Source organism: Solenopsis invicta, chromosome 13, assembly GCF_016802725.1.
Source record: "Solenopsis invicta isolate M01_SB chromosome 13, UNIL_Sinv_3.0, whole genome shotgun sequence".
NCBI classification, from domain to species: Eukaryota; Metazoa; Arthropoda; class Insecta; order Hymenoptera; family Formicidae; genus Solenopsis; species Solenopsis invicta.
In genome coordinates, this window is record NC_052676.1 from 2,369,449 (window position 1) to 2,392,426 (window position 22,978).

The 22,978-nt window shown below is 37.5% G+C and overlaps 4 protein-coding genes across 7 annotated transcripts; 2 read left to right on the forward strand and 2 right to left on the reverse strand.

Annotated features, from left to right (window-relative positions):
* The first annotated feature begins 695 nt into the window (after nucleotides 1-695).
* Nucleotides 696-6,763, forward strand: LOC105202248 (neuroguidin). 2 transcript variants are annotated; one of them, XM_011170660.3, is made up of 4 exons: nucleotides 696-1,040; nucleotides 1,784-2,321; nucleotides 3,164-3,514; nucleotides 3,605-6,763. In XM_011170660.3, exons 1-4 carry the CDS (start codon nucleotides 1,032-1,034, stop codon nucleotides 3,628-3,630), a joined length of 924 nt encoding a protein of 307 aa, XP_011168962.1. In that variant the 5' UTR covers nucleotides 696-1,031; the 3' UTR covers nucleotides 3,631-6,763. The 2 variants fall into 2 exon arrangements, with proteins under 2 accessions (XP_011168962.1, XP_011168963.1); XM_011170661.3 differs by lacking the exon at nucleotides 696-1,040 and adding an exon at nucleotides 1,208-1,617.
* A 1,038-nt stretch (nucleotides 6,764-7,801) lies between these two features.
* LOC105202250 lies at nucleotides 7,802-12,915 on the reverse strand. 3 transcript variants are annotated; one of them, XM_011170663.3, is made up of 6 exons: nucleotides 12,666-12,915; nucleotides 12,320-12,479; nucleotides 10,812-10,857; nucleotides 10,594-10,677; nucleotides 10,225-10,308; nucleotides 7,802-10,139 (listed from the first exon to the last, which is right to left on the reverse strand). In XM_011170663.3, the coding sequence occupies exons 1-6, from the start codon at nucleotides 12,713-12,715 to the stop codon at nucleotides 9,748-9,750; spliced, it is 816 nt and encodes a 271-aa protein (XP_011168965.1). In that variant the 5' UTR covers nucleotides 12,716-12,915; the 3' UTR covers nucleotides 7,802-9,747. The 3 variants fall into 3 exon arrangements, with proteins under 3 accessions (XP_011168965.1, XP_011168966.1, XP_011168964.1); XM_011170664.3 differs by having other exon boundaries at nucleotides 9,354-10,139; nucleotides 10,225-10,290; nucleotides 12,666-12,914; XM_011170662.3 differs by having other exon boundaries at nucleotides 9,354-10,139; nucleotides 10,225-10,314; nucleotides 12,666-12,914.
* Nucleotides 12,916-13,106: 191 nt separating this feature from the next.
* On the forward strand, nucleotides 13,107-16,222 carry LOC105202251 (transmembrane protein 64). The gene is made up of 4 exons (XM_011170668.3): nucleotides 13,107-13,448; nucleotides 13,541-14,146; nucleotides 14,780-14,941; nucleotides 15,252-16,222. The coding sequence occupies exons 2-4, from the start codon at nucleotides 13,610-13,612 to the stop codon at nucleotides 15,414-15,416; spliced, it is 864 nt and encodes a 287-aa protein (XP_011168970.1). The 5' UTR covers nucleotides 13,107-13,448; nucleotides 13,541-13,609; the 3' UTR covers nucleotides 15,417-16,222.
* A 317-nt stretch (nucleotides 16,223-16,539) lies between these two features.
* LOC105202252 (muskelin) lies at nucleotides 16,540-22,908 on the reverse strand. The gene is made up of 12 exons (XM_011170669.3): nucleotides 22,726-22,908; nucleotides 22,461-22,527; nucleotides 22,238-22,380; nucleotides 21,906-22,110; nucleotides 21,644-21,836; nucleotides 21,306-21,541; nucleotides 19,954-20,234; nucleotides 19,590-19,752; nucleotides 19,269-19,475; nucleotides 18,965-19,156; nucleotides 18,589-18,831; nucleotides 16,540-18,444 (listed from the first exon to the last, which is right to left on the reverse strand). The coding sequence occupies exons 1-12, from the start codon at nucleotides 22,812-22,814 to the stop codon at nucleotides 18,217-18,219; spliced, it is 2,247 nt and encodes a 748-aa protein (XP_011168971.1). The 5' UTR covers nucleotides 22,815-22,908; the 3' UTR covers nucleotides 16,540-18,216.
* Between the last annotated feature and the right edge of the window lie 70 nt (nucleotides 22,909-22,978).

Consider the following 22,978-nt stretch of genomic DNA (forward strand, 5'->3'; position numbering starts at 1 on the left):
TAAAATTTATTTAATGATTCACAATAATTATATTGTAATTATTGTGAAATTTATTTACAATTTCATTAATTTTAATTTGATTTAATTAAAAAAAATATATATATAAAATTAATGTAGCTAAATAAAATTTATAAAATTAATTCAGTCACATTAAAAGCTGCATAAAAACTAACTCGGTTTTGTGAAATATTTCCACAACAATAATAAAATAATTATAAAATGTTCAAATAGTTATTACGAATATTTTACAAATCTTTTATAAATATCGTGTGCTGTCTGGGATAAAAGTTATTACCTTCTTCAATTAGTTATTACCCCTAAATAATTATAAAATAAAAAGTAAAAATATTTGCATACAAACAAGTAGAAATACTTTTGTCCAACCAATCGAGCAGAAATTGCACACTGTGCAGCGTCGAAAACGTCAGGAAGAAGAAAAATTCCTAGCTCCTCGCGGGCGCCATCTCGACAAGAACGACGACGACGACGCGTCTTTCTCGCGGTACAGGCGGGAGAGGGGATGGAGAAAAAAAACAACCTCGGACAGGAAGTCGCTCGAATCCGAGGACGGGAGAGTCGCGGACACCCGTTGTTTCCCTCGGTCGCTTCGCGTGCGTTGCGAGTCGCGCGAATCCAGGTCGATCGGCGCCGTCGGCCGTCGATCGCGGGTCCGTCGCGCGGACGATCGCGCGCGTTTCGAAGATGGCGCCGCGCCGTCTCCCCGTCGCTCGGCCGGAAGTGCCACCTCGTTGAGCCGCGGTGACGCGACCTTTCCCACGACGAGCCCGGTCGTTCGTCGTGCCGCGAACGCGAAAAAATCTCAGGACGTCGAACACGAGGACGATCCCGGCGGAAGGCGCCGGCTCGCTCGGCCTAGTGACCCTCGCGACGGACGCTCGGCTGACCAGAGTTTTCCCTTCGCGAAAAAATACACCCCCGAAAGGAAAATATCGTCCCACGTGGGGACTCGTTTAATTACAAGTTACGTTGTTTGGATATGCGTCTGTCCGGCTGATTTTTGACGCGGAAGCATGGTGCAGGTGAGTGGCGTATCGTCCGCGCGTTATCGCCGCGTAATCGGGCCGCGCCGCGCGATACCCGCCGCGTTTCGCTCGGCCGTGTCGCCGTCGGGAATTTTTGATTGTTTTTTTTTTCCCTCCGCTGTCATCCATTAGTAAATAGGAAAGATGGCAGCAGATTATTGCGCTTTTTTCCCCGTGCCCGCGGCCCGGGCGGACATTTTTCCGGGCTCACCGCGGCGGCCCGGGACACCGTTCTCGCCGTAATTACCGCCGAAATCGCATGCCGAGCGCGTTTCCGCGCACGGGACCCGCCGCGCCGACCGTTTTTCCTGAATGAAACGTCGCGGCCGCCGAAACGTGTGTGCGTATACGAGACGCGACGCCCGCCGCCCGTACACTCGGCCGCCGCCGCCGCACGGGGCCGCCCGCGTTACCGCCGCGCGGGGCTCGCGTCGTGGGCGTTTTTCGCCAGGAGGAGCCGTCCCGTCGGCGGCACGCTTAACCTATATGCGCGCGGGAAAGCGGGACCGCGTACGTACGTAAATAAACGCGACGACGTGACGCACTTGGAGCAGTAGCCTCGCCGACGATGATCGTAAGACCCGCGAATTATTATTATTATTATTTTTTTTATTTGTCATCCTCGCGTACTTGTCTCCTCCGCGACTTAAAATTTTTTTGTACATATAAATGAATAGATTGTCACTCGAGGACGAGGATGAATGAAAAATCTTGAATTGAATTTGTTTGATTTTTTACAGGCTATCGACGAGATGGAGCAGAGGGACCTCCCGCAGGCGTTCCGCCTGCTGGGGGAGATGAACGCCAACGTCCTCCAGGTGAACCAGCTCGTAGACAACATGCTGGTTCGCGTGAAGAACGGCGAGATCTCGACGGACAAGGGCCTGAGCTTCCTGGAGATGAAGTACCACATGCTGCTCTCGTATCTCATCAACCTGACGTACGTCGTCCTGAGAAAATGCTCGGGCGAGCGCATCGAGGGTGACCCGTCGATCGACCGTCTGATCGAGATCAGGACTGTCCTAGAGAAAATCCGACCAATAGACCACAAGCTTAAGTACCAAATAGATAAGCTCGTCAAGACGGCGGTGACCGGCACCATCAATAGCGACGACCCCAGTAACTTCAGGGCAAATCCTGACGCGCTGGTTGCCAAGCTCGACAGCGAGGAGGAGGACAGCGATCAGGAGGAGGATGAGGACGGCGTCAAGTCAACCACGCAGCAGTCCAGGAAGTCTAACGTTTACGTGCCGCCGAAGCTCGCCGCGGTGCACTACGGTCAGTCCTTGATAAAATTCTTATCTCTCACAAAAACCTAAAAGTCAGTATTATTTACTTGTTACAATTACACAATCAAATATAAGAAAAATGTACTTAGAAAATAATGTATGTTTCAACTAGCAAAGCTTTTTTTTTTATCAACACTAAAGAATAAGTTAAATTGTAACACATAAGCATGATAGTTTGATACAATGGAAATGTTATTGATAGTTAATATAAGATAAAAATTTCAAATTTGAAATTACATGAATTATGTTATCGATAATGTTCCTTGTCGAAATTTAAAAATTTTAAAGGAGCTACTCTACTTCTGATCCTCTTAAAAAAGAGCAATCCCTTGAAATAATTGAACACATTTTTTATGGTTTTTATAATTTTGAACAGTTTTTGGTATATAAAGAGGAAAGATGGAAATATATAACTCACATTATAATAACTGACAGAGTTTGTTGTATAAGTTTTTAAATCATTTCTAGTTTTGGGACAATTTTTACATTGTTCTATTATTTTCTGATCTGTATAATCTGTAATTATCACTTCAAAAAATTAGGTGGTTGAAGCTAAGGACAATACTTCAGACTTGTTCACACACACACATACACATTAACTTAGTTTGAAAAATATAACATTAAAAAAATATAGAGAAAATATACAATCTACTAATTTAAAGATAAAAAGTATCTTTTTTTAACTAGATAATTTTATATAGATAATGGTAAACACAGCCTATATACATCTCAGATTACATAATTTATTGGCAATTTTAATTGTAAGTTAAAATTATTTTTTATCTCCACTCTCGTTTGCTCGTTAATCACGCGGGGTCATAATTTCTCCAGATGGCGATGAGACCACGGCAGAAAAGATTCGCAAAGCTGGCGAGCGAGCCCGTAGACGCGCCGTGTCGAACACGGTGCTGCGAGAACTGAAGGAGGAGTATCTGGACGCGCCCGTGGAGGACAGTCAGGGCCTGGGTGAAAAGCGAGCGATTCTGGTGCGCGAAGACAAACGGAAGACCGAGTACGAGGAGAACTACATGACACGTTTGCCCGTCACCAAGCAGGAGAAGCACAGACGTCGCCAGATGACGACTCTGGGCACTCTCGGCGACGAGATTACCACTTTCGGGGAGTCGTCCACCAAGGCCGCCAAGAAGAGAAAAGCTCAGAGGAAGGGCAAGGCTAAAAAGAGTAAGAGATCTCCTTTAACGATACAAATCGCTTTGATATAAACCGCTTTGGGAAGATAAAATGCTAAAACTGTATGAATTCACGTTGCAGGTTTCAAGAAAAAACGGCATCATTAAGAGCATGATGAAGAAACGACTCCGGGACTTTGGACGAAAACCCCGGAGCTTCATAAGCATTAACGATTAAGGTAAAAGGTAAAAAAAAGAAAGAAAAATAAATTTACTCGACTTCTTCTTCGAAACAAAAGCAGATGCCACTAATACTCGTTATTAAGTTAAGCTAAAGATAACATCGTAACATCTAGTAATAAAAAAAAAGACAACGTGTGTCGATGGTGGAGTAAAAATAGCACGATGGTAATTTATTACTGTATAAGACATACTAATGGTCGTGTAATTGATAATTCTAGTTAATAATGATTTTAATCTTTAACTGTTGTCTGAGAGATCAATTTTGATCTGTGGAGTTGAGAAACGATAGAGAGAGAGATCCATCGAGAATCAGGGGAAAACGGTATTCCACGCGAGTGTGAATGCGATGAGAGGAACAACGTCAAAGTAACGTACGATGGCACATACGAGCTTAATGGAAATTATGTGTCGTAATAGCGTAAATATTGTATCGTAATGTTGGATCGAGTAGCAGACTCCAGGATTGAAAATTGTGAAGTACACGTAAAAGTTGAAAAAAGCAGAACATTCCTCTGCTTTATTTTGAAATATTCTCCGGCTATATAGAGATGGAGTGGAGAGAAGGGAGAGGAGGAAATCAGTAAACATAGCAGGAGAGACGATATTGAATTAATTGTTAACGAAGAGCGTAAAAATCACAAGACATTCAGAGTAAAAAAAAAAAGATGCGCAGAAGTCACAAAACTCGAGCAAAAAAAAAACCGTGAAAGAGGAAAACAAAAAGCCATTCTTTAGGAACTGCACTCGGCGCAACTTCTGAAAGCAAGTTTCGGAAAAGGGGAGGAAAAAAAAGAAGCAAAAAATGAAATTTCGTCGATATCGCATGTCTTAGGATTTTCTCGCTGTCTTAGAGTAGTGAAGTAGTTACTAGTTTTACTATATTATATGTATGTTTCGTTTGTGTTTTTCCCCTGGTGAAACTGTTGAGGCTATTATAAAACATTTTGAATGTGAGTCATGTTTTTACGTTAAGTCTCATTTGTCTTATTATTAACAATGTGCTCTTGTGCATTGTACATCTGTTGTTTTTGCGTTGGTTTTAAGTCGTTAAACTTATATTGATGGTAATATAAGGATAACACGAGCGTGTCAAAATTCAAAATTGTCGTCATGTTCTCAGATTTGATTTCGATTGACCGATTTGTTTGATTTCTCAGAGGGAGAGAGAGGGGGAGCTTGTCACGTCACACTGTAACGGAAATAGAAAGAACGAAGGGACGAGCGAACGAACGAACGAACGAAGACTTCACGGGCGAAAATCACTTCTGCAAGCCTGATACATAGGATACTTGTACAATCAAATCGCGCGCGCTGGGGGGCCTGACATGGTGAGATTCAGATAAGTATTTCGCGGATTCTGGAAAGTTCGATATTGAGATACAGAATTTGACGTCGTAAAAGTAATATGTAACATTCAGGTGCTAATGGGTTGAAGTTACAATGTTTTTTTTTTTTTTTTTTTAATGTTCGAAATTGATCGACAATCTCTTTTTTATCTTCAATATATTTTTCATGTTCTTATTTTATGACTATAAAACAAATTTGTTTTAATTTGCTTATTTAAAAAAGGAAATAATGATTTAAATAGATCAAAATACATTAATTTCTAAACGTGCATTTAATAAAATCTGTGAATTTGAGAGTTAGGACTAGACTGATTTTGTGCAGCTTTAGCCATTTACTGAGATACGTGTCACGCGTGCGGTCATTCAAACTTTACAATCTAATAAATTTTTAGCACTTTGACCCACTGGCACCTGAATGTTACATATTACTTTTACGATATCAAACCCTGTATCTCAGTATCAAGCTTTCCAAAATCCGCGAGATATGTATCCTGGATCTTTCCTTGTGAGAATCACATTGTTGATTGCGATCCCCCCTTAAATAATAGGTTGCATTTTTTTAACGTTGTTAGACGCTCCGGGGCGTCGCGATGGCGTCCCGCGGGTGGATGATGTTCCTTTAAATGTAGCGAGGTTGAGCGACACATATTGTTCTACGCAGAGAGAATACGTACGTTAGATATATACGTTATATAGCCACATTGCTCATTCCGTGCAGAAGTGATCCCACCCTCCCCCGTTTGCCTCCCCCGCGAAGAAGGGAGAGGCAACTCAACTCGGTTCGCTGCGTATACGCTGGCCAAGGGCTCAACCATCCATAGATATTATATTTTTTACAGAAGTGTTCATAGATTGAGCCAACTTGGCGCGGCCGCCGACACGACGTGCCACACGGCCTCCCCCTCTCCTCGGCGCTCTGCGAAGGCGATTAATTAAAGAAGAAAAAAAAAGAAAAAATGTGATAATGATTATTCATGAAATAATAGTTAAAGAGAAACTTAAACAAAATAGCACAATCGCTGGGCATTATTTACAAAGTGCTAGCAAGCCTAATGTCAGCAGCCTTGTCGTATTTGGTATTTAAAAGAAAAAAAAAATGAAGTTGAAAAATGCCGAATTGCGGACGGATTTTTTCGCGCGGAGCCCAACCAACGCCCCGGGAGAGACGCGCGCGCATTATCGATACGGAATTAATTCCCGGGCGCGCGCGTGGAGAAAGAGAGGGACATGGAAGAGAGGAAAAAAAAATAATCAGGATTGAGAGAGACGTGGGAGTCTCGACGGAATTTGTCCGACGTTCGGCTTCCTCATACTCCATTGCATAGACGATAATTTTGTGAAGCACACCTACGGCCGGCGCGAACCGCGAGCCCGAAAAAGAAAAAAGAAAAGAAATATATACATATATATATGTACATGTCGATCAGCATGCTTTCATACTCCGCCTCCCGTCAGGATTTCGATTACTGCCGATAACAATAATTCTGCAATAGGCCTGTAACACACCGAAACTTTTGTATACGTATATTAAATGATACACACATACACACGCGCAGCTTTCTTCCGGGCTCGCGGTCGCAAGTGCGGTAGGCGCGCGAAAAAGGAGTAATTCATACGACACACAACATATCCACACACGCAACATATAGCAGCAAGGTAATAGGATTACATTGAATACACTACCTCAAATCAATAGTAATATGGATTTACAGTAATACGGGAAAAAAAATAAAGAAAAATGAGAACTCCGCGGCGGTCGCGCTCGCTCCTCGTTGTTGTTACACGATTCTTTACACGGTCGCCGACGTTTTTTTTTTACGGGATGTATTTCCACCGAGACTTTGTTGAAGGATGTACGTACAATGGATTAATTCCTGCCTTGAACATACTCTCGCCTATCTATATTAACCCTGAGAGACACAGGTGTGATTTCAGATCCGTAGAGAACGGTGGGCTTCTGTTGTCATCCTAAGGTAGTCGGAAATCCATTAGAGAAGAATTGTAGTTAGAGATTTAGAGCAGATTTTCTGCATTTTGTTGATCCGAACAGTAATATAGGAGTCCCCAGTCAATTTAATCCTGAAACTATCGTGGATGATTTTTTATCCAAATATTAATTCAAGTTTCATTCTAACACAGTTTTTGTTATTACAATTTGGTAGTTTAAAATGTAATAAGATTTGTTTTGTTTATATTAAAATAGTGTTAGAGTTCAGTTATAGAGTTCTAACACTTTGCAACCTACACAGTTGAAAAAGTGTAAGAAAATTCTTAAAAGAAATTTTTAATTTTGTGAGTGAATTTTCATTCAAGTTAATTCAGGTTTAATATTATAGAATTTTATTATTGAACTTTGATAGCTTTTAAATGATATTTAATAAGATTTTATTTATATTGAAACGGTGTTGTTTCAGTTATTCTAACACTTTGCAACCTATAGCACACAGTTGAAAAAGTGTAAGAAAATTCTCAATTTTATAGGTAAATTTTTATCCAGAGTAGTGTTAATATAAGAAAAATATGAGTAGTAATCAAGAGTTAAATTTGTTTATCGAGATTTATTGAGCAGAAAATAATCATTGAATGTAAGATCAGGATTAAATGTTTGATAGTTTCATGCAGGATATAGAGGATCCACAGGATCCTCGCCCGTGTTTCTCAGGGTTATAAGAAAAGGACCTACAAATGTACAAATATATATTAGGGAGATATTGCGAGAGCGTTGCCGCTGCGGACTTTTAAAAGAGTAGTCCTTCAAATCCAACAACGCTGCCGAATGCCGAACTGAAAAAAAAAGAAGAAAAAGAAAGAAAGAAGAGTATCAAGAAGTATCTTTGCAGCAGAGACGGAATGATGATAGGGATGATTTATTGACTACATTCATAGTCTTTGAAGAGTAACGACGTTTGATTTATATATTGGTGAATTTTTCTGTAATTTTATCTATACACTATATAAATAACAATTCTCAACGAGTGTGAGCGAGAGAGATTGCGAAAACGAAGAGCGAGAGAGAGAGAGAGAAAGAGAAATAAAAGGTGAGACAGAGAGAGAGAAAGTTTACCTTGTACATTTACAAATGGTGGTTATTACGAATGAATTATTATGATTATTAATTATTATTATTATTACCACGGATTATACTATGATTATTATTATCATCATGTAGAATGCTTCTTACTGACTGAATAAAATGTTTTCAATGTCTAAAATTGTCAATGATATACAAAACTTACATTTCTTTAATACGTGTAGGGCAACTGTCCCAATTACTGTCGCTTTTTTTTTTTCAATTCTTGTTGTAAGACTTTGTCCTGTTATTTCCATCATTGCAGCTCTTACTAGGACGTTTGCTATTTCTGAGATGTCGATGTCCAGATCTCGTACCACCGTTTTGGTGATCTCCTCTTGGGGTCGTGATATTTCTAGTCTGCTGTATATTAGAATTTACTCTTCGTTTTTAAGATTTCCTTTTCCTCCCTTTTTTTTATTTTCGAGAGGGCACATATTTTCATGTCCCTTCACTTTCATTTTTCTTTTTGATCTTGTCGGGTCGTTAATGTTCCCGATCTTTTCTGAGAACCTTACATTTTTGGTTTTGGGAACGATGGTTTTTCCTGCGGGTAGGCTGGCCCGTATAGCCTCCTTCTTTATCTCAGCTTGGGATCAGTTAAGCATGTTAAGGGTGTAGTCTACGCGAAGTTAGTTTTTTTCAATTGTAGTACTGAAATAAAAAGTATAAGAGCTTCATGTATTAAAAATATTTTAATGTTAATTTAAAACACTCATGTAAACATTAATAAATGCATGGCAGTAAATAAGAGCAAAATACATGTAGTAATTGGGGGAGAGAGAAGGAAGACATAAAACATTGACTGACAGAAGTAAATGGCAGTAATAAAATTAGAGAGTAGATTATATACTTGATGAAAATTACAAAAGTAAGTAAATTTACTAGAATATAAATTTATTGATCAAGTTCTAGTGAATTTGCTCACTTTTGTAATTTTAGATTTGTTCGCGTCGTATGCTCCAACTCCTACTCACTCCAACACGTTCCAATACGTTCGCATCAATAATGAAAGTGATTCAAATGCTCTTAGAGCATGCGATGCAAATAAATCTTTTTATTTAACTTATGTATACACAATCAATCCCGGTACTATTTTTTTTTTAATCTTCTCGACACTCTCTACACACGTTGCGTCACGATACTTTTAAATTAATTTTTATTACTTTTGTAAATATAAAATATTCTTCTCTTATATATATGTATATACTTTAACATGGCTAGGTAATATCTTTCATAATTCTTTATTTAATAAATCGTATATAAATGTTACAACTAATTACATAGTTTTCAGTTTCTCGAAGAAAAAAAAATTCCAAATCGAGAGAGAAATTGTCAAGTGTACAATTGTTAAATGATCAATCAATCTTCGAGCTTGTTTTATTTTATGTATATTAAAGTATTTTTTATTCGAATGACAAAAGAACATAATTATATATAGTGAAGAATCATGTATATATATTAAATATATATTAATATGGTTTCAATATATTTTTAATATATTAAAATTATATTAATATATTAAAAATATCTTAAAACCATATTAATATATATTTAATATGTATAATGTTTTAAAAAAATAAAATAAGCATACAAACTTGGGACAGTTATGTCCTGCATACATTCTTACATCATATTAAAACATTCCTGGATAATACGTTTCATACTATCAATTTTCTCATTTTTTCGCTTAATTTGCAGTTTTAACATTTTGATTTTTTTTTCTGCATTCTTGACTTTTTTAACTGTTTTCACTTTTAAAGAATTCGTATTCAATATTCTTTTGAACGAGTTTCTCGTGGCTTGATCCTCAGTTGATTTCTGTTCTTCTGGTAATGAGCAGAGCGAAGTATTTGTCCCTTTGTCACATTTGGAAGCTGCACTCATTGTGTTGGTACTCACTTCCCGAATGTTTGAAGAATTCTGTGGCCTTTCGAGCGGGACTTTTATTGTCTCGTTTCGAGTTGGCTCCCGCGTTTTCGATGAGGAAGCATTCGTCTCTTCGTTATCTCTCGAACCTGCAATATATATCATTATTTGAATTCCACCCATATAAAGTTATTCTAAATAATATTTAAAAAATGTATAATTTGTGAAGCTTACAAATGACAGAAGATCGCAAACCACTTTCGTCACTTTCAGCATTATTTTCTACGTTTACTCGTACGCCTGAAAATTCGTATGATGCTGACGCTGAAATAAATCGATGTAATACAAAATAAATCAAAACTCAAAAAAAAGTATATTTTAGCCGATTTTCAGCTAATGTTATCAAGAAACTCAGTAGTGTCTCACGCCAAGTTTCCCTTACCCTCCTTTATTTCCTGTGCCAGTTCAAATGTCAATCGACATGTGGACTGGCATGGGAAGTAGTGAGGTAAGGGGAAAGATTTGAAGCTGGAAAATCGGCCCAAAATGTGCATTTTTTACTGAGGCTTGATTAATAAAAAATATGTAATTGCCGAAGCTTACAATCATCAGAATCACTTGGCGGATCGTGTTCATCGACATTTTGTTCTACTTTCACTCGCACATATGAAGGTCCGGGCATTGAGTCTAAAATTAATAGTTTTTTATTACTCAGATCAATCTAGAAAAATTTTAAGTTACAGCAACAGAAAAAAAATCATACAAATTTCAGTTATAAAGAATTAATAAATAGAACAATAAACAATTTTATTTTGTTTTACCTGTTTTGTTTGTGTCCATTCTGTTAGTCTCCATATTTTTAATTAGCTATAATTATATATACATTAAAATGCTTTCTTGTTAATTTCTAGGATTAGATAATATTTTTTTTACCAAATTGAATTAATAGATCAGTGAATAATTGAAGGCCATGAATGAGCTATATCTATCCTGTTATGTCATTATCATAACGGGTAGATTTACATAAATATATGCGCTCAAGGCTGCGTTCAGATTCCCCACCAGGGTGCACCCAGATATCATTCTATCCTTGTTTAACATTTGGTAAACAACAAAGATAAAACGACATCATGGTGCATCCGGGTGAGGAATCTGAACGCAGCCCAAAATCGTGGAAATTTTCGCATTGTACGGCTGAGGAAAGTCAAGTAGACTGAAACATTCGTTCTAAATTGTAAATCATAATAAATTATTTTAAAAAATTCGTATAACCGATACAGCTCGTTCATGGCCTTCAATTATTCATTGATTTGATAATATGAGCGTAAAACCATTGTTGTTATTAAGTTAATAGTTTATAAAATTAAGTTAGTTACAGTTAAAAATTCCGTTAAGATTAAATTAATTTAAAAGTTAATTTTAAAAATATTATTTTTGTCTAATTTTTGTAAATAAGAATTTTATATTTTTAAAAAATTAAATTTATTTCAAATAACAAGACAACAATTGCAATGTGCATCATGAAGTAAGTTAAATATTTTATTTGTGAATTCAGTTTATGTGAAATAACAAAGAAATATTGTTTCTTTATATTAACATGGAAGATGTATATTGAATTGGAATTGTTATGATTCAAAGCGTTTTTATTTATTTACAATCATTTCAGGTGAGTCTCATTGCTAGACAATTTAATTAATATAAAAATCTAGTATCTTATTATCTCTCTTTCTCTCGAGAGACGCGGTCATGTTTTGTATATATTTACAAGGGGAGCATTTCATCTCCTCTGATATCACATTACATTTGAAAAATGCCGTCTTGTGGAGAGTTGCCTGATACCTTGCTAATGACTCATCAGTTATTGAGCTGAGGCTGTTTGTGAGTAATGGTCTACACACAGTTTGGAAATATTGTTACTAAAGGTGACTAAAGTCAGTCATAACTTTTAAGTTCAGTCATTATTTTAATTATTTTTGTTTAGTAAATTTGCAAAGTTAATAATTGAAACTGTTCATTAATAATCACACGTAACTCTCATTAGTTCTCCTTGAGTTTTATATTCTTAATTTAATCTTGAGAGTCCATAATTTTATATCATTAGGAAGAAAGTTAAATTAATAAGTTAAAATTTATACACTTTAAAGATAACTAGTTGAAGTGAAAAGTTAATTCATTTAGAATAAACAAAATTAAATTAAAAGTCAATAACTTTTTAATTTTATTATTTAACTTTAACTTTTTTAATTAGTTATTATCCAACCCTGCTAAAAATTTATAAAAATTCTATTGTCTACTATATATATTTCAAATATTTTTGTAAAATACTGACATATGGAACAGCATTTTCTTTCAGCTTTGGTAATAATCCAGTTTGATCTATGTATTTGTCTTCGAAATGGAGAATGCACACATAACTGTTGCAAGGAATAGTTTTATTAATGTCCAGTATTTTTTTCCATACAACTCTTCTAACAAAATCCGAAGGAAATCTGCAAAAAGTGACATAAACTATATAAAAAATACACATACGCAGTACGCTGTAACATATTTGCGTATATATCTAATTAAAGAACGATAAAAAATGGTTTTTTTTCTAATAAAAGTAGTATGTAATTTATAAAAACTATAAGAACTAAAAAAAAACATTATTTTGAAGTTACATCGGAATAACTCACGGAAAAAGTGCACATTTGTTTTGGCATCCCGCAACGGCGCAATGTTCCATTTCTTAAAAAGAATCTCGTCTCGCGAAAACAACGTGCTGAGTGCTGCTCCAACTGTTTATGCTGCTGGCGGAGTTATTTCTTTCTTTTTCATACGCGTTGGAACCACACAAGTAAGGGTTTGATTTACAGCCACGTGCAAGAAGTGGCTGCGACAACCAATCAGAAGCGTCAAGCTATAGCACGTGACTCGCATAACAGCACACTACATGTGACCAACAGACCAATGAGAATCTTGTGTAAATCAGTATGGCGACTTTATGCTGGATGCTCATTGGCCCATCAGTCTTGTTTTATTACGCATTTCAGGTGCGTCAGCATCATCTACTGGCTCGCTCTGAAACCTTGCTCGCAATGCGGACGTTCCCTTCTTGTCCGATTCTCATTGTTAACGACTGCCTGCCACGCTCCCGAGAAATTGTTTACATCGATAGAGTTAATTAATTAAAAAATTAAAATGGCGCGTTTTTTATTTACGGCGGAATGATCGATGACAGCCTTATGCGCAGTTGGGCCGGCAGTTGAATCGTTATCAGTCGTTACGTTTACGCTCATATTTTCCGCTCGTTCTCCATGTTTTGCATCTTTCAATAGGTTTATTGAGGTTGACATGCTGTCAAATACGTTTAGCAACCGGAGTTTCACGTCTTGCGTTCTTCCCGAGCAGATTTACATGGGCTTCGTATTATAGGCCGAGATGTAAAACTATTCACCTCCATCAACCAATGTTGCAAGGTAAAAATTAACACTTGGCTCCGAGATTATCAAGAATCGTACGTCTCTCTAACTTGATCATTTATTATTCTTTAAATCTATTTACTTTCAAGAGCACGTTACTGTCGAGGGCCGGCTGCTCGTTGATACGCCGCGGAGAACGTTAGAGAGGTCGTTCGAACATGGATCAAATCATTGACATGGACGATGACGAGACTGGGTCGATGCGCTCTTCCGGGAAGAGCTCGGCGATACCCTTCGGCTGCATTAGCTCGAACTCGATATGTTATGTCGCGATCACGATCGCGACTCTCGCCTTCCTCGGCACCATTGTCTTCATCTGCAGGGACTACATAAAGCTGCTTCTCTACTGGATCGAGCATCAGAACGCCTGGGTCATCGCCGTGATCTTCATAGGCCTGTTCACGGTGGTGTCGTTCCCAATCGTGATCGGCTACCTGTTCCTCATCGTCGCCAGCGGTTACCTATTCGGCATGGTGCGCGGCATGGCGATCGTCATACTCTCCGCCAATCTCGGCATCGCGATCGCCCACGTCACTTTGGGTCTGTTGTCCACCAGGCTGCCGATAGGCGCTCTCCTGCAGAGTGACACGGCAAGGGCAATACTCCGGGTGATATCTGGGCCCCAGGCCTTCAAGATCGTACTGTTCGCGCGGCTCACTCCGATCCCCTTTGGTCTTCAGAATACTATTTTTGCAGTATGTTCTTATCGGTGTTGTGTTCGCCATATATGATAAAGCATACCTTGGTGAAAAAAATTTTAATTGAATTTTTTATGAATATGTGATGAAACTAATCAAGTTTTACTAAAGATATTTTCTGCATTTAAAACAGATTTTAATAAGAATTTTATTAAACTTGAATGAAAAATTATTTATACCATTTAATAAAAAAACAAGAAAATTCTATTAAAATTGTATTAAATTTTTTATGAAATTTCAAATTATATTTCTGAATCTTTTTCTGCATTTAATGAAAGAACAATTTTAACGAAAATTCAAGGAAGATGTAATAAAACTTTAATGAAAAATTATTGATACTATGTAATGAAGTAACGAAATTTTATTGAATAAATTGCAACAAAAAATTAAAAACATTTTATTGGAACTGTAATGAATCTTTGATGGAATTTCCACAAAAATTGAAATTAATCCATGACAAATTAATGTCATTGAAATAAATTCTTGAATTTGAATTCACTGATCAAAATATTTTAAAATGAACATAAAATTCAATAAAATGTTATCGATATTTCATTAAAATTTCATTAAGATTTTTCCACCAGGGTCCGCGCGTAACTCATGACAATTTATATAATGATGTGTATGTAGGTCAGTAACATAGGTGGTTTTCATTACCACATAGCCAGCGCAATAGGTCTACTACCCGCCCAACTCGTCAACGTTTATTTGGGTAGTAGTCTGAGGTCGATGCAGGACGTACTAGAGGACAAATCCACAGCGGCGACTGGTTACGTAGTGTTTTGCTTTCAGGTGCGTTGCGTATCCTCTCTTCAACACCTTAATGCACGCCTTGGAGCTTCTGCACATTTCTTTGAAATGTCTTATTGGCTATAATTAGTTATAACATTTTTATACAATTTTTTTTAACACAACCATCACAAATATTTTTTAAAGTACACATGAATGTCATTTAATAATTTTTATATACTTGTAAAAGTGATGAAAATTAACGAGGAACACGAATTGCCTATAATATAGTGAGGGAAACAAAGATGTACTTTAAATCTTAAACCTCACTAAAGTAACAACCAAAGTAAAATAATTGTTCACGTTGTTGTAGATATTAGTAGGAGTCTCGCTGATGGTCTACATTGTACAGAAGGCGCGAAAGGAGCTTCAGTTGACATTGCTCGAGGCGGATCTCGCGTCCCTGGCAAATTCTCCTCATTACATTCTGGACGGTCTACCAGATTCCAAGATCATTTTAACGAATTTAATCGCGTAATTCTTTCTTTTATTTTTTACTGAACTTTACAAGCATTTTGACTGCTCGTGATTTTATTTCGAGCAACAACTCCGACTTCTTATTTCTTCATAAGTTATATCTCTAATATTATTTCTTCCAGAAGTGTATTTCATGTATCTTCCAGAAATGTATTTCACTAAGACTTGTCGATGATGCTTTCGAAAAGTTAGGCTTTCGAATGTGGAGTCATGTACAGGAACCAGTTGTCACAAAAATCGTGCACATATTTATAAGTCTTACCAAAGCTAACGTGATTCTAGTACCAAACAAAGCTCATAGAGCATGTGGTGCGTGCATGTATATTTTGATAAAAAATAATAGATGGAAAAGGAGATGACACGGAAGTGCAGATCCAATGTATAAAGCTTCCTTGCAATAAGAGCATGCTGTAATTTATATATTGCTCACATATATAGTATGTATGTATATATTATATATATATATATATATATATATATATATATTTATACACACATATATATATATATACACACATACACAACTAGGATTAATGATAGAGACTGAAACTTTACATTTATATATCTTTGCACTGTTATCTATTATTGGTCTCTCTTGTTTTTTTAGTTCCTCATAATTCGAAATTTGTTAACGATATTAATGTGCATTTGTCCGTTATCTTAAGCGATATTCCATTTGTACATTGTATTATATTATAAAGAGAGATACTGTTATATCTGTACGATATAATCTGAAAAGAGAATGCGTCCCAATGATGAAAGAAAGAGAAAAAGAAAGTGAATAATAAATTTTGTCATTCTTTAACCGAGCTTTGCGTGTGTAAATAAATTCCCAACTCATAGTCCTTTTCTCTCTGTCGTGTACTTTGTAAACATTTATTAGCTGACTAGAACTTCAGATGTATGTATATCGACGTATTCTCGTCTCGCTCGCGTCCCGAAGCTCGAAGAATTCCGCATGTGTTTCCTGGTATGTCATGTATATGTGTATAAGCGATACCTTGTCCTTCCAGCTTCGAGACGTTCAATATACGTCGTAAATTATGTATTATTTAGAGGAATGGCGGCGGCATCTCGTTTTTATACCTGCGTACATTTTCGTCTCTACTCTTTATATATATATATTTTTTTTTTTCTATATATATTATATATACTCTCCGTTCACACCTTTTTCTCCTTTTTACAGTTCCGTTATCTTAAAACTTAGCGTAACTGGAATCACATTATAAAAATCGTCTCGACGTTCCTTACATCGTATATAATCGTATATGTGTATGTACAAATATAATGCGCGCGCGGCCGGACATTCTCAGCGGCTATACAATTTCGTTTCTATTGTTTCACAATATACATATATAATTGCATCGTTCTCGCATACGCACCTCTCTCTTCGTTTTAAGCTCGCGAGGTGGATTTACGTATGTACAGGGATACACTTCGGCCGACGAACAATAAAGTGCAACGCACCGACACAATGATAGATCATTATCGTGGATATTTACATGCTAACGAAAACAAAGTTCCTGAAATGTACTCCGTGTTGGGTATTCTACCTCGCGGACGATCGTTCGGAAAGGAGCGTTGAAAAGAGCTAATGGAGAGGTCAAAAATGTGAATAGATTATTATTTAGCTCGCGTCGACACTTGCGATAATACACTTTCAGATTTCATGTCTCGTCATTAGAAGGCATTTTCGGTGAATGTGAACTTATTCTTAGATTATAAACAAAAGGATGCGAGGAATACGGAGATATTATTATCTAAGAAAAAGATCATTTTACAAGAGAAAAATGGGTCGAGACACGCGTGACATCCCATTCAACTCGACTATCGGAGATATATCCCTATTGCTCGTGACAATGTGGAAAATATAGCGATTATTCAGTTAGAAGGAACATTATGGTCACAAAATTTCTGTATTTAATTAACCATAATATTTAAATAACTTCCGAAATTTCCCTATTTAATTAATTATAATTCCAAATCGTAATTAATTAAATTAAGTACAATCAATTGAATTAATTATAATTCAAGATTATAATTAATCAAAAAAGGAAATATTACGTGTAATTGACTATAATAGCTGTTTTTCTCCGCCTCCTTGTAAGCTTGTAAGAAAAGATCATTTCTCGTTTCGGTAGACTTCAGATTAAGCTCTATAATTTGTTGAGTTTAGCGAAGCTGCGTCATGATTTCTTGGCTTACGTACTTTCGGTAGAAAGCGGCGTATATCGCGGCGATGTCGAATTGCATGAAACGTTCTAATAAATCGCGACGCTTTAGTAAAAGCTTTCCTCTATGGCGCGCATCTAGTCTTATCTTTCTTCCATTCGCGACGAATACATATATTATTTTAGCAAACATAATAACAACAACAACTTTATGGCCACATTATAAACACATAGCTATAGAATATCAGGAGAGATTACATATAAAACCGAGTTTCTAGTTTATTTACGTATCAGCTAACCAGTCCGTTAGAAAGCTATCGATATCACAAAGTTCCGCGGGGTCGATTTGAGATAAGTCGCAGGTAGATAAGTATAAATAGCACGTGGAATAGTGCCTTGTCTTAAAGAACTGCTTTAGATTTATCAAAAATTAAAAAAAAAACGAAAGAAAAACCAATTAAGGCTTTGTTATAACAGAGTTGAAATAAATAGAAAAAGGCAGTTCTGTTAACGTAGAATTCAAAATGTATACTATAATCAATTCTTTTTTCCCCGTAATTAGCACACAATAAAAATAGAAAAACAAATGACGGGTCTCGCGACCGGCTCTCTTACTCGCCGTCTCTCGCATTACAACGGCAGGAGATCGATTAAATTCGTCCGCGGCTGAGTCAACGATTCCGGGAAGAATTCTGAGAGTTTGTCGTAAAGCTCGGTTCGCAAATTGTGTACATCGCGTGAGTTTACGCGCTGTTGCGCCGTTACGCCTGTCGTTAGTTCGTTTAAAATCGTGTTCGAGTGAGAAGCGTCCTCCGAGTTATTTTGTTTCCGGAATAGAACCGCCGTCAAGAGTTGGAACTGCGAAGAGAAGCGATTAATGAGCGAGACAATGTCACGTTCAGCGATCAATAGACTCGCCATACATATGACGGTGTTGAGCAAAATTTAATTAACTTATCAAATAATAAATATGAATAAATATAATCACACACGTCGATATACCTCTTTCGTCTGCTGTGTGTCATTGTGATCAATAATTTCGAAGATTTTCGTCTGCAGATATTCGAGAGCTTCTATGCTGTTGCTCAAAGCAAGCTCCCTGAACTTGTGTTTCCTAATAATCAATTTGCACCTATTCAAAATCTGTTCGTTCGTGGGTCGACGCAGTTCTAATTGCCAAAAGTCGTCAAGTCTCAAATTTGGAAGGCAAGATCTGCCCGGATTACCTCCGAATAGAAAGTGAACCTGAGGAAGAAATGATTTGTGAAGTATTGCTGAATCTATCGTGTGCGAAGATTTGCAATAGTAATAAGTGGACACATACAATTAAAATTATTTATGTACCAAACAGAGATTTGTATCACGATTTGCAACGTACCCTTCTAGTGTGATCATAAACAAGCTGATGCGCGAATCGTGGGCACGGTTCGTAATCTTGCATCTTGCTCCAATATTTTTCACCAACGTTTTCATTACGATATATGCAAGACCATTCCCTGTTTCGGATATTGTACACCCAAAAAGAATTTTGCACGTTGTCGTCCCTCTTGTCCTTGTCTTTGCTCAATCCCTGGAAATTATTGTTATATAAAATATTATCAAATATATATGTAAATAATACAAAATATATAAATTCAATTCAATGAGTTTTAAATCATTGTGTCGATCGGCTTGATACAAACCGATAGCACGTAGATCTCGCCAAGTTCAGGATCGATGGTCGCCCTCTGCGTGAATCCGGCCGCGGGAACGTGATTAGTATCCTTCGTCGTGCCAAACTCGTTATAGCCTATATATTCGACGTGCTGCGTGTCGACCTCGTAAGTGAAGAAATCACTCAGATACTCCTTACCTCTCTGACCTGCGAATATGTACAACTTTCTGGACAGCTGGAACAAAAATTCCTCTTTTCAAATATCTCGTCACGTGCGTTTATCGATTTGCTCATTCTTATTTCTCTTGCAAAGAAAGAAAAATTTTACAGTTGAGAATATAATACCAACCGGGTGAAACAGCATGGAGTGACCGGCGCGGGATCTGTAGATCGGCATGTCTTTCGAGCATGGCTTATCAGCGATATCACAGGCGAGTCTGATCCAGGTGCCAGTCGGCACGTGATAAGAGTACAGTCCCGAGAAATGGTGCTCCTGACTGTGTTCGTCAGAACTGCGCAAAATGGAAAAAAAAGTGTCGGAGAAAGATTAAAGAAGTACATATCAAGTAACCGTGTTCGTAAATTTTAAGATTACGTCTACATGGATTAGTTACGTATTACTTGTGCGTACGTGAATTTTTGCAATAGTGATATCATTAAAAAATAGAGCGTGCAAAATTGCTACATTTTTTTCTTCTTTTAACATAACTTACCTACTCGAATGAGCCAATATTCGTCCACCAAAAACATAGATAGTTCGCTTGTCGACATCCATCGACATCTGATGATCAAATACAAGCGGTGGCCCACCCATAGTCCCTGTGTCCTCCGAGATCTGCGTCCATTTGTTCGACTCGATGTCGTAAACGTAAAAGTCGCTCTTCAAATTTTCACAAGTACGAACCTGTGTATCTAAGTACCTGCCCAGCGTAAAAAGTTGTCGTCTCTGCGGATCCAGGCACATTTTGTGACATGAACGCGCGCTCGGTCCGCCCTACAAGTAATAAATCGTGACCGATGTGATGATGAAAATAAAATAGGAACATGTACATAATTTGACAATTCGTAGACAAAACGCAGCGAGAGACATAACTGCAAAATATATTTTACAAATGTCTTCACATAGTTTGTAATATAACTGGATGATATAAATACGTGTAAAAAATTTTAAATTTTTTATTGAAAGTTAAAAACAGATATATCTTGGACACAATTATGTATTTCATTTTGTTACTTGAAAACTTAATTTTACGAAAAAAATAGAAGAGATAAAAAAAATTTCTAAAGAAATCAAGCTTTCTAACATTTTTAAGTGATCATATTCCGTTCCATTAAAAATTTTTAATAAAAAATTAAATAGATGCTGCTGCCCTTATAACAATATAGAATTAAAATAATATTAATATCCTTTTTATTAGTAGCAAATGTCCAACAAAGTTCATTTTTTAAACTTGATTTGAAAAAGATTCCAAAATTTAAGAAAAATAATAACATAATTTTTATCCTTTTGAAGAATGTAACTCTTTAAAAAGGCACATAAAAGTATATGAAAGATCTCTTTTAATTTGCAACAAAGAATTATGCCCACAAAATTTTCCCACTTATTTAGAATCATCCAGTATAATTATATTTTATATCTTGTAATTGTGTTTTTAATAATTAAAAAATAAGAAGCTTGATATGTGCGAAATTAAGATAAGAAAATGGTCAACAAACAAGTAAATTAAAGGATGAAAAAGAGTAACTGTATTCTCAATTGATTAAAATGGATATTAATTATTCTGTTTTTCAATTGACAATAAAAATATTTATATCTTTTTATTCTTTAATTTACTTGTCTAATGATCATTTTCTTACCTTAATCGTACTTTAAAAATCCACTTTATTTATGAAAATATTCATTAATTATCTATTCTTTCAAAACATCAACGTTTTACTGAATAAACAATCATCGAACGCATTGTTTACATTACTGTCTGAGCGAGATATGCGTGCAACGTGAAGAGATAAGAGAGTAATTGCATATTATCCCGGTGTCGAGTTAAATTTATCAAACACTACCGACCACTGCTTCGGTATCCTTGCATATGAGCGTCCATTTGCCGGCCTCTATATCGTACGACCATAGGTCAGAGAGATCCTGCGTACCGTCCCATCCGCCGAATAGATACAGCACCTCAGCCGTGGGATCGAGCACCATCTGATGGCCGCCCCGCATCCCGGGCTTGGGCTCGTTGGACGATAATTTTGTCCAAATTGCTCTATAAGTTTGAGCATTGATATAATCGTTTAAGAGCCCCACTAAAAAGCGGATTTAACAATGTATAAGCGTCACGGCTTCATAAAAATGAAGTGTTTGAGGGAATCGGGGAGGTCGACATGGTCGGGCCACGCCACACTTACTCGTGATCGCATTGTCGATAAAATGTTCCGCTTGCAAATGGTCGCCCTTGGTAACCAACAAATCGTACAACGTCGACAGCCGCGAATCCTCTAGCGGCACGCCAGTGACCCTTTGCAGGGTCTCGACAACCTCGGGCTGCTCCATTTGTCGGAAGTGTTTCATACATAGCCTTATTATTTCCTTCTGCCGGTACTGCAATATAAAAAGTCCAAATTAGTCTCATCCTGGGATTTTAAGTCATTCACTCGACAACGCATTTACCGTGTTGTACCACTCGATACAGGGCTTTACAAACTTGGGGTCATTAATACCAGTCAGTCTGATGTGCCATATGGAAAAGTTAAAGTTGGGACCCCACGCCTGCAGTGGAAGCACCTTCAAGTATCTAATGGGAAAGTAATTCCCTTTGTCTCCCAAAACATGCTTGAGATCAAACGTTTCTGGTATGGAATCGTTTCTTAATCCACTGAAACGAATAAAGCATTTGTTAGGTGGCAAACAGAACAAAGAGCAGCAAAGAATTAATGTAGACAGAGAGAGAGAGAGAGAGAGAGAGAGAGAGAGAGAGAAAGAAAGAGCGATCGCCGGCAAACCTTTCGAGAAGCTGCATCATATTTTCAGGCTCGAGTCCACCGAAAATCTTGAACTTCTTTATATTACATACGTGCGTCTTCTCATACTTGCCGAAAGTGATGTGCTTGACAACGGAGGGGCATTGGAGCTTGAGGATGAGGTACTGAAAAACGCACGGTCGGCGAAACGTGAGCGCGGGCGCGACGAGGGGGCGCGATGACGCGTACATGCGACAATACATACCTGCGGGACACTGTCGTCGGAGGACCATCGCGAAGACTGATCCGACGGTACGTCGACGATGATGTTTCTGAAACGAGAAAAAAAAGAGACATCGCTTGAGTGGCGACAAACTCGCGCGCGACGATTTCCGAGACATGGGGGAGCGAAATGTCTCGTGTGTTTTTTAGGTTAGAAAACTTGGTCGTGTCGACGGGGTCGAGAAGGGGGCGTTTCCCGACCGTTTCTCGACAACACGACTTACGGACGATACGTCGGGGACACTCACTCGGGTATGTAACAGGAAGAATAACTGGAGCATTTGTAAATCCGATACTCCAACACCTTTTGAAAATCACCACTCTCACTCGACGCCATATTACACAAATGACATAACCTTCAACGTTCACGGGGATGGTGCGCAGCGCACGCAGCGTGTGGGCGGTGCGGGTCGTAGTGGGTGGTGGGACTAGATTCACTAGATATGGAGTGCGTTCCGAATTAGCTATTGCGCGTTTCGAGATTCTTATCTCTGGATCCAA

Bases quoted from the DNA above. Each gene is read 5' to 3' on its own strand.
- LOC105202251 (XM_011170668.3), top strand. From the start codon at position 13,610: ATGGATCAAATCATTGACATGGACGATGACGAGACTGGGTCGATGCGC. The intron at 14,147-14,779 runs GTATGTTCTTAT...ATGTGTATGTAG, and splicing joins TTCAGAATACTATTTTTGCA to GTCAGTAACATAGGTGGTTT. The intron at 14,942-15,251 runs GTGCGTTGCGTA...ACGTTGTTGTAG, and splicing joins ACGTAGTGTTTTGCTTTCAG to ATATTAGTAGGAGTCTCGCT.
- LOC105202248 (XM_011170660.3), top strand. The intron at 2,322-3,163 runs GTCAGTCCTTGA...TAATTTCTCCAG, and splicing joins GCTCGCCGCGGTGCACTACG to ATGGCGATGAGACCACGGCA. The intron at 3,515-3,604 runs GTAAGAGATCTC...TTCACGTTGCAG, and splicing joins GAAGGGCAAGGCTAAAAAGA to GTTTCAAGAAAAAACGGCAT.
- LOC105202250 (XM_011170662.3), bottom strand. From the start codon at position 12,715: ATGGAACATTGCGCCGTTGCGGGATGCCAAAACAAATGTGCACTTTTT. The intron at 12,480-12,665 runs GTGAGTTATTCC...CACTTTTTGCAG, and splicing joins AACAAATGTGCACTTTTTCC to ATTTCCTTCGGATTTTGTTA. The intron at 10,678-10,811 runs GTAAAACAAAAT...TATTAATTTTAG, and splicing joins AATGGACACAAACAAAACAG to ACTCAATGCCCGGACCTTCA.
- LOC105202252 (XM_011170669.3), bottom strand. From the start codon at position 22,814: ATGGCGTCGAGTGAGAGTGGTGATTTTCAAAAGGTGTTGGAGTATCGG. The intron at 20,235-21,305 runs GTCGGTAGTGTT...TATTACTTGTAG, and splicing joins GCAAGGATACCGAAGCAGTG to GGCGGACCGAGCGCGCGTTC. The intron at 19,753-19,953 runs GTAAGTTATGTT...CATTTTGCGCAG, and splicing joins ATATTGGCTCATTCGAGTAG to TTCTGACGAACACAGTCAGG.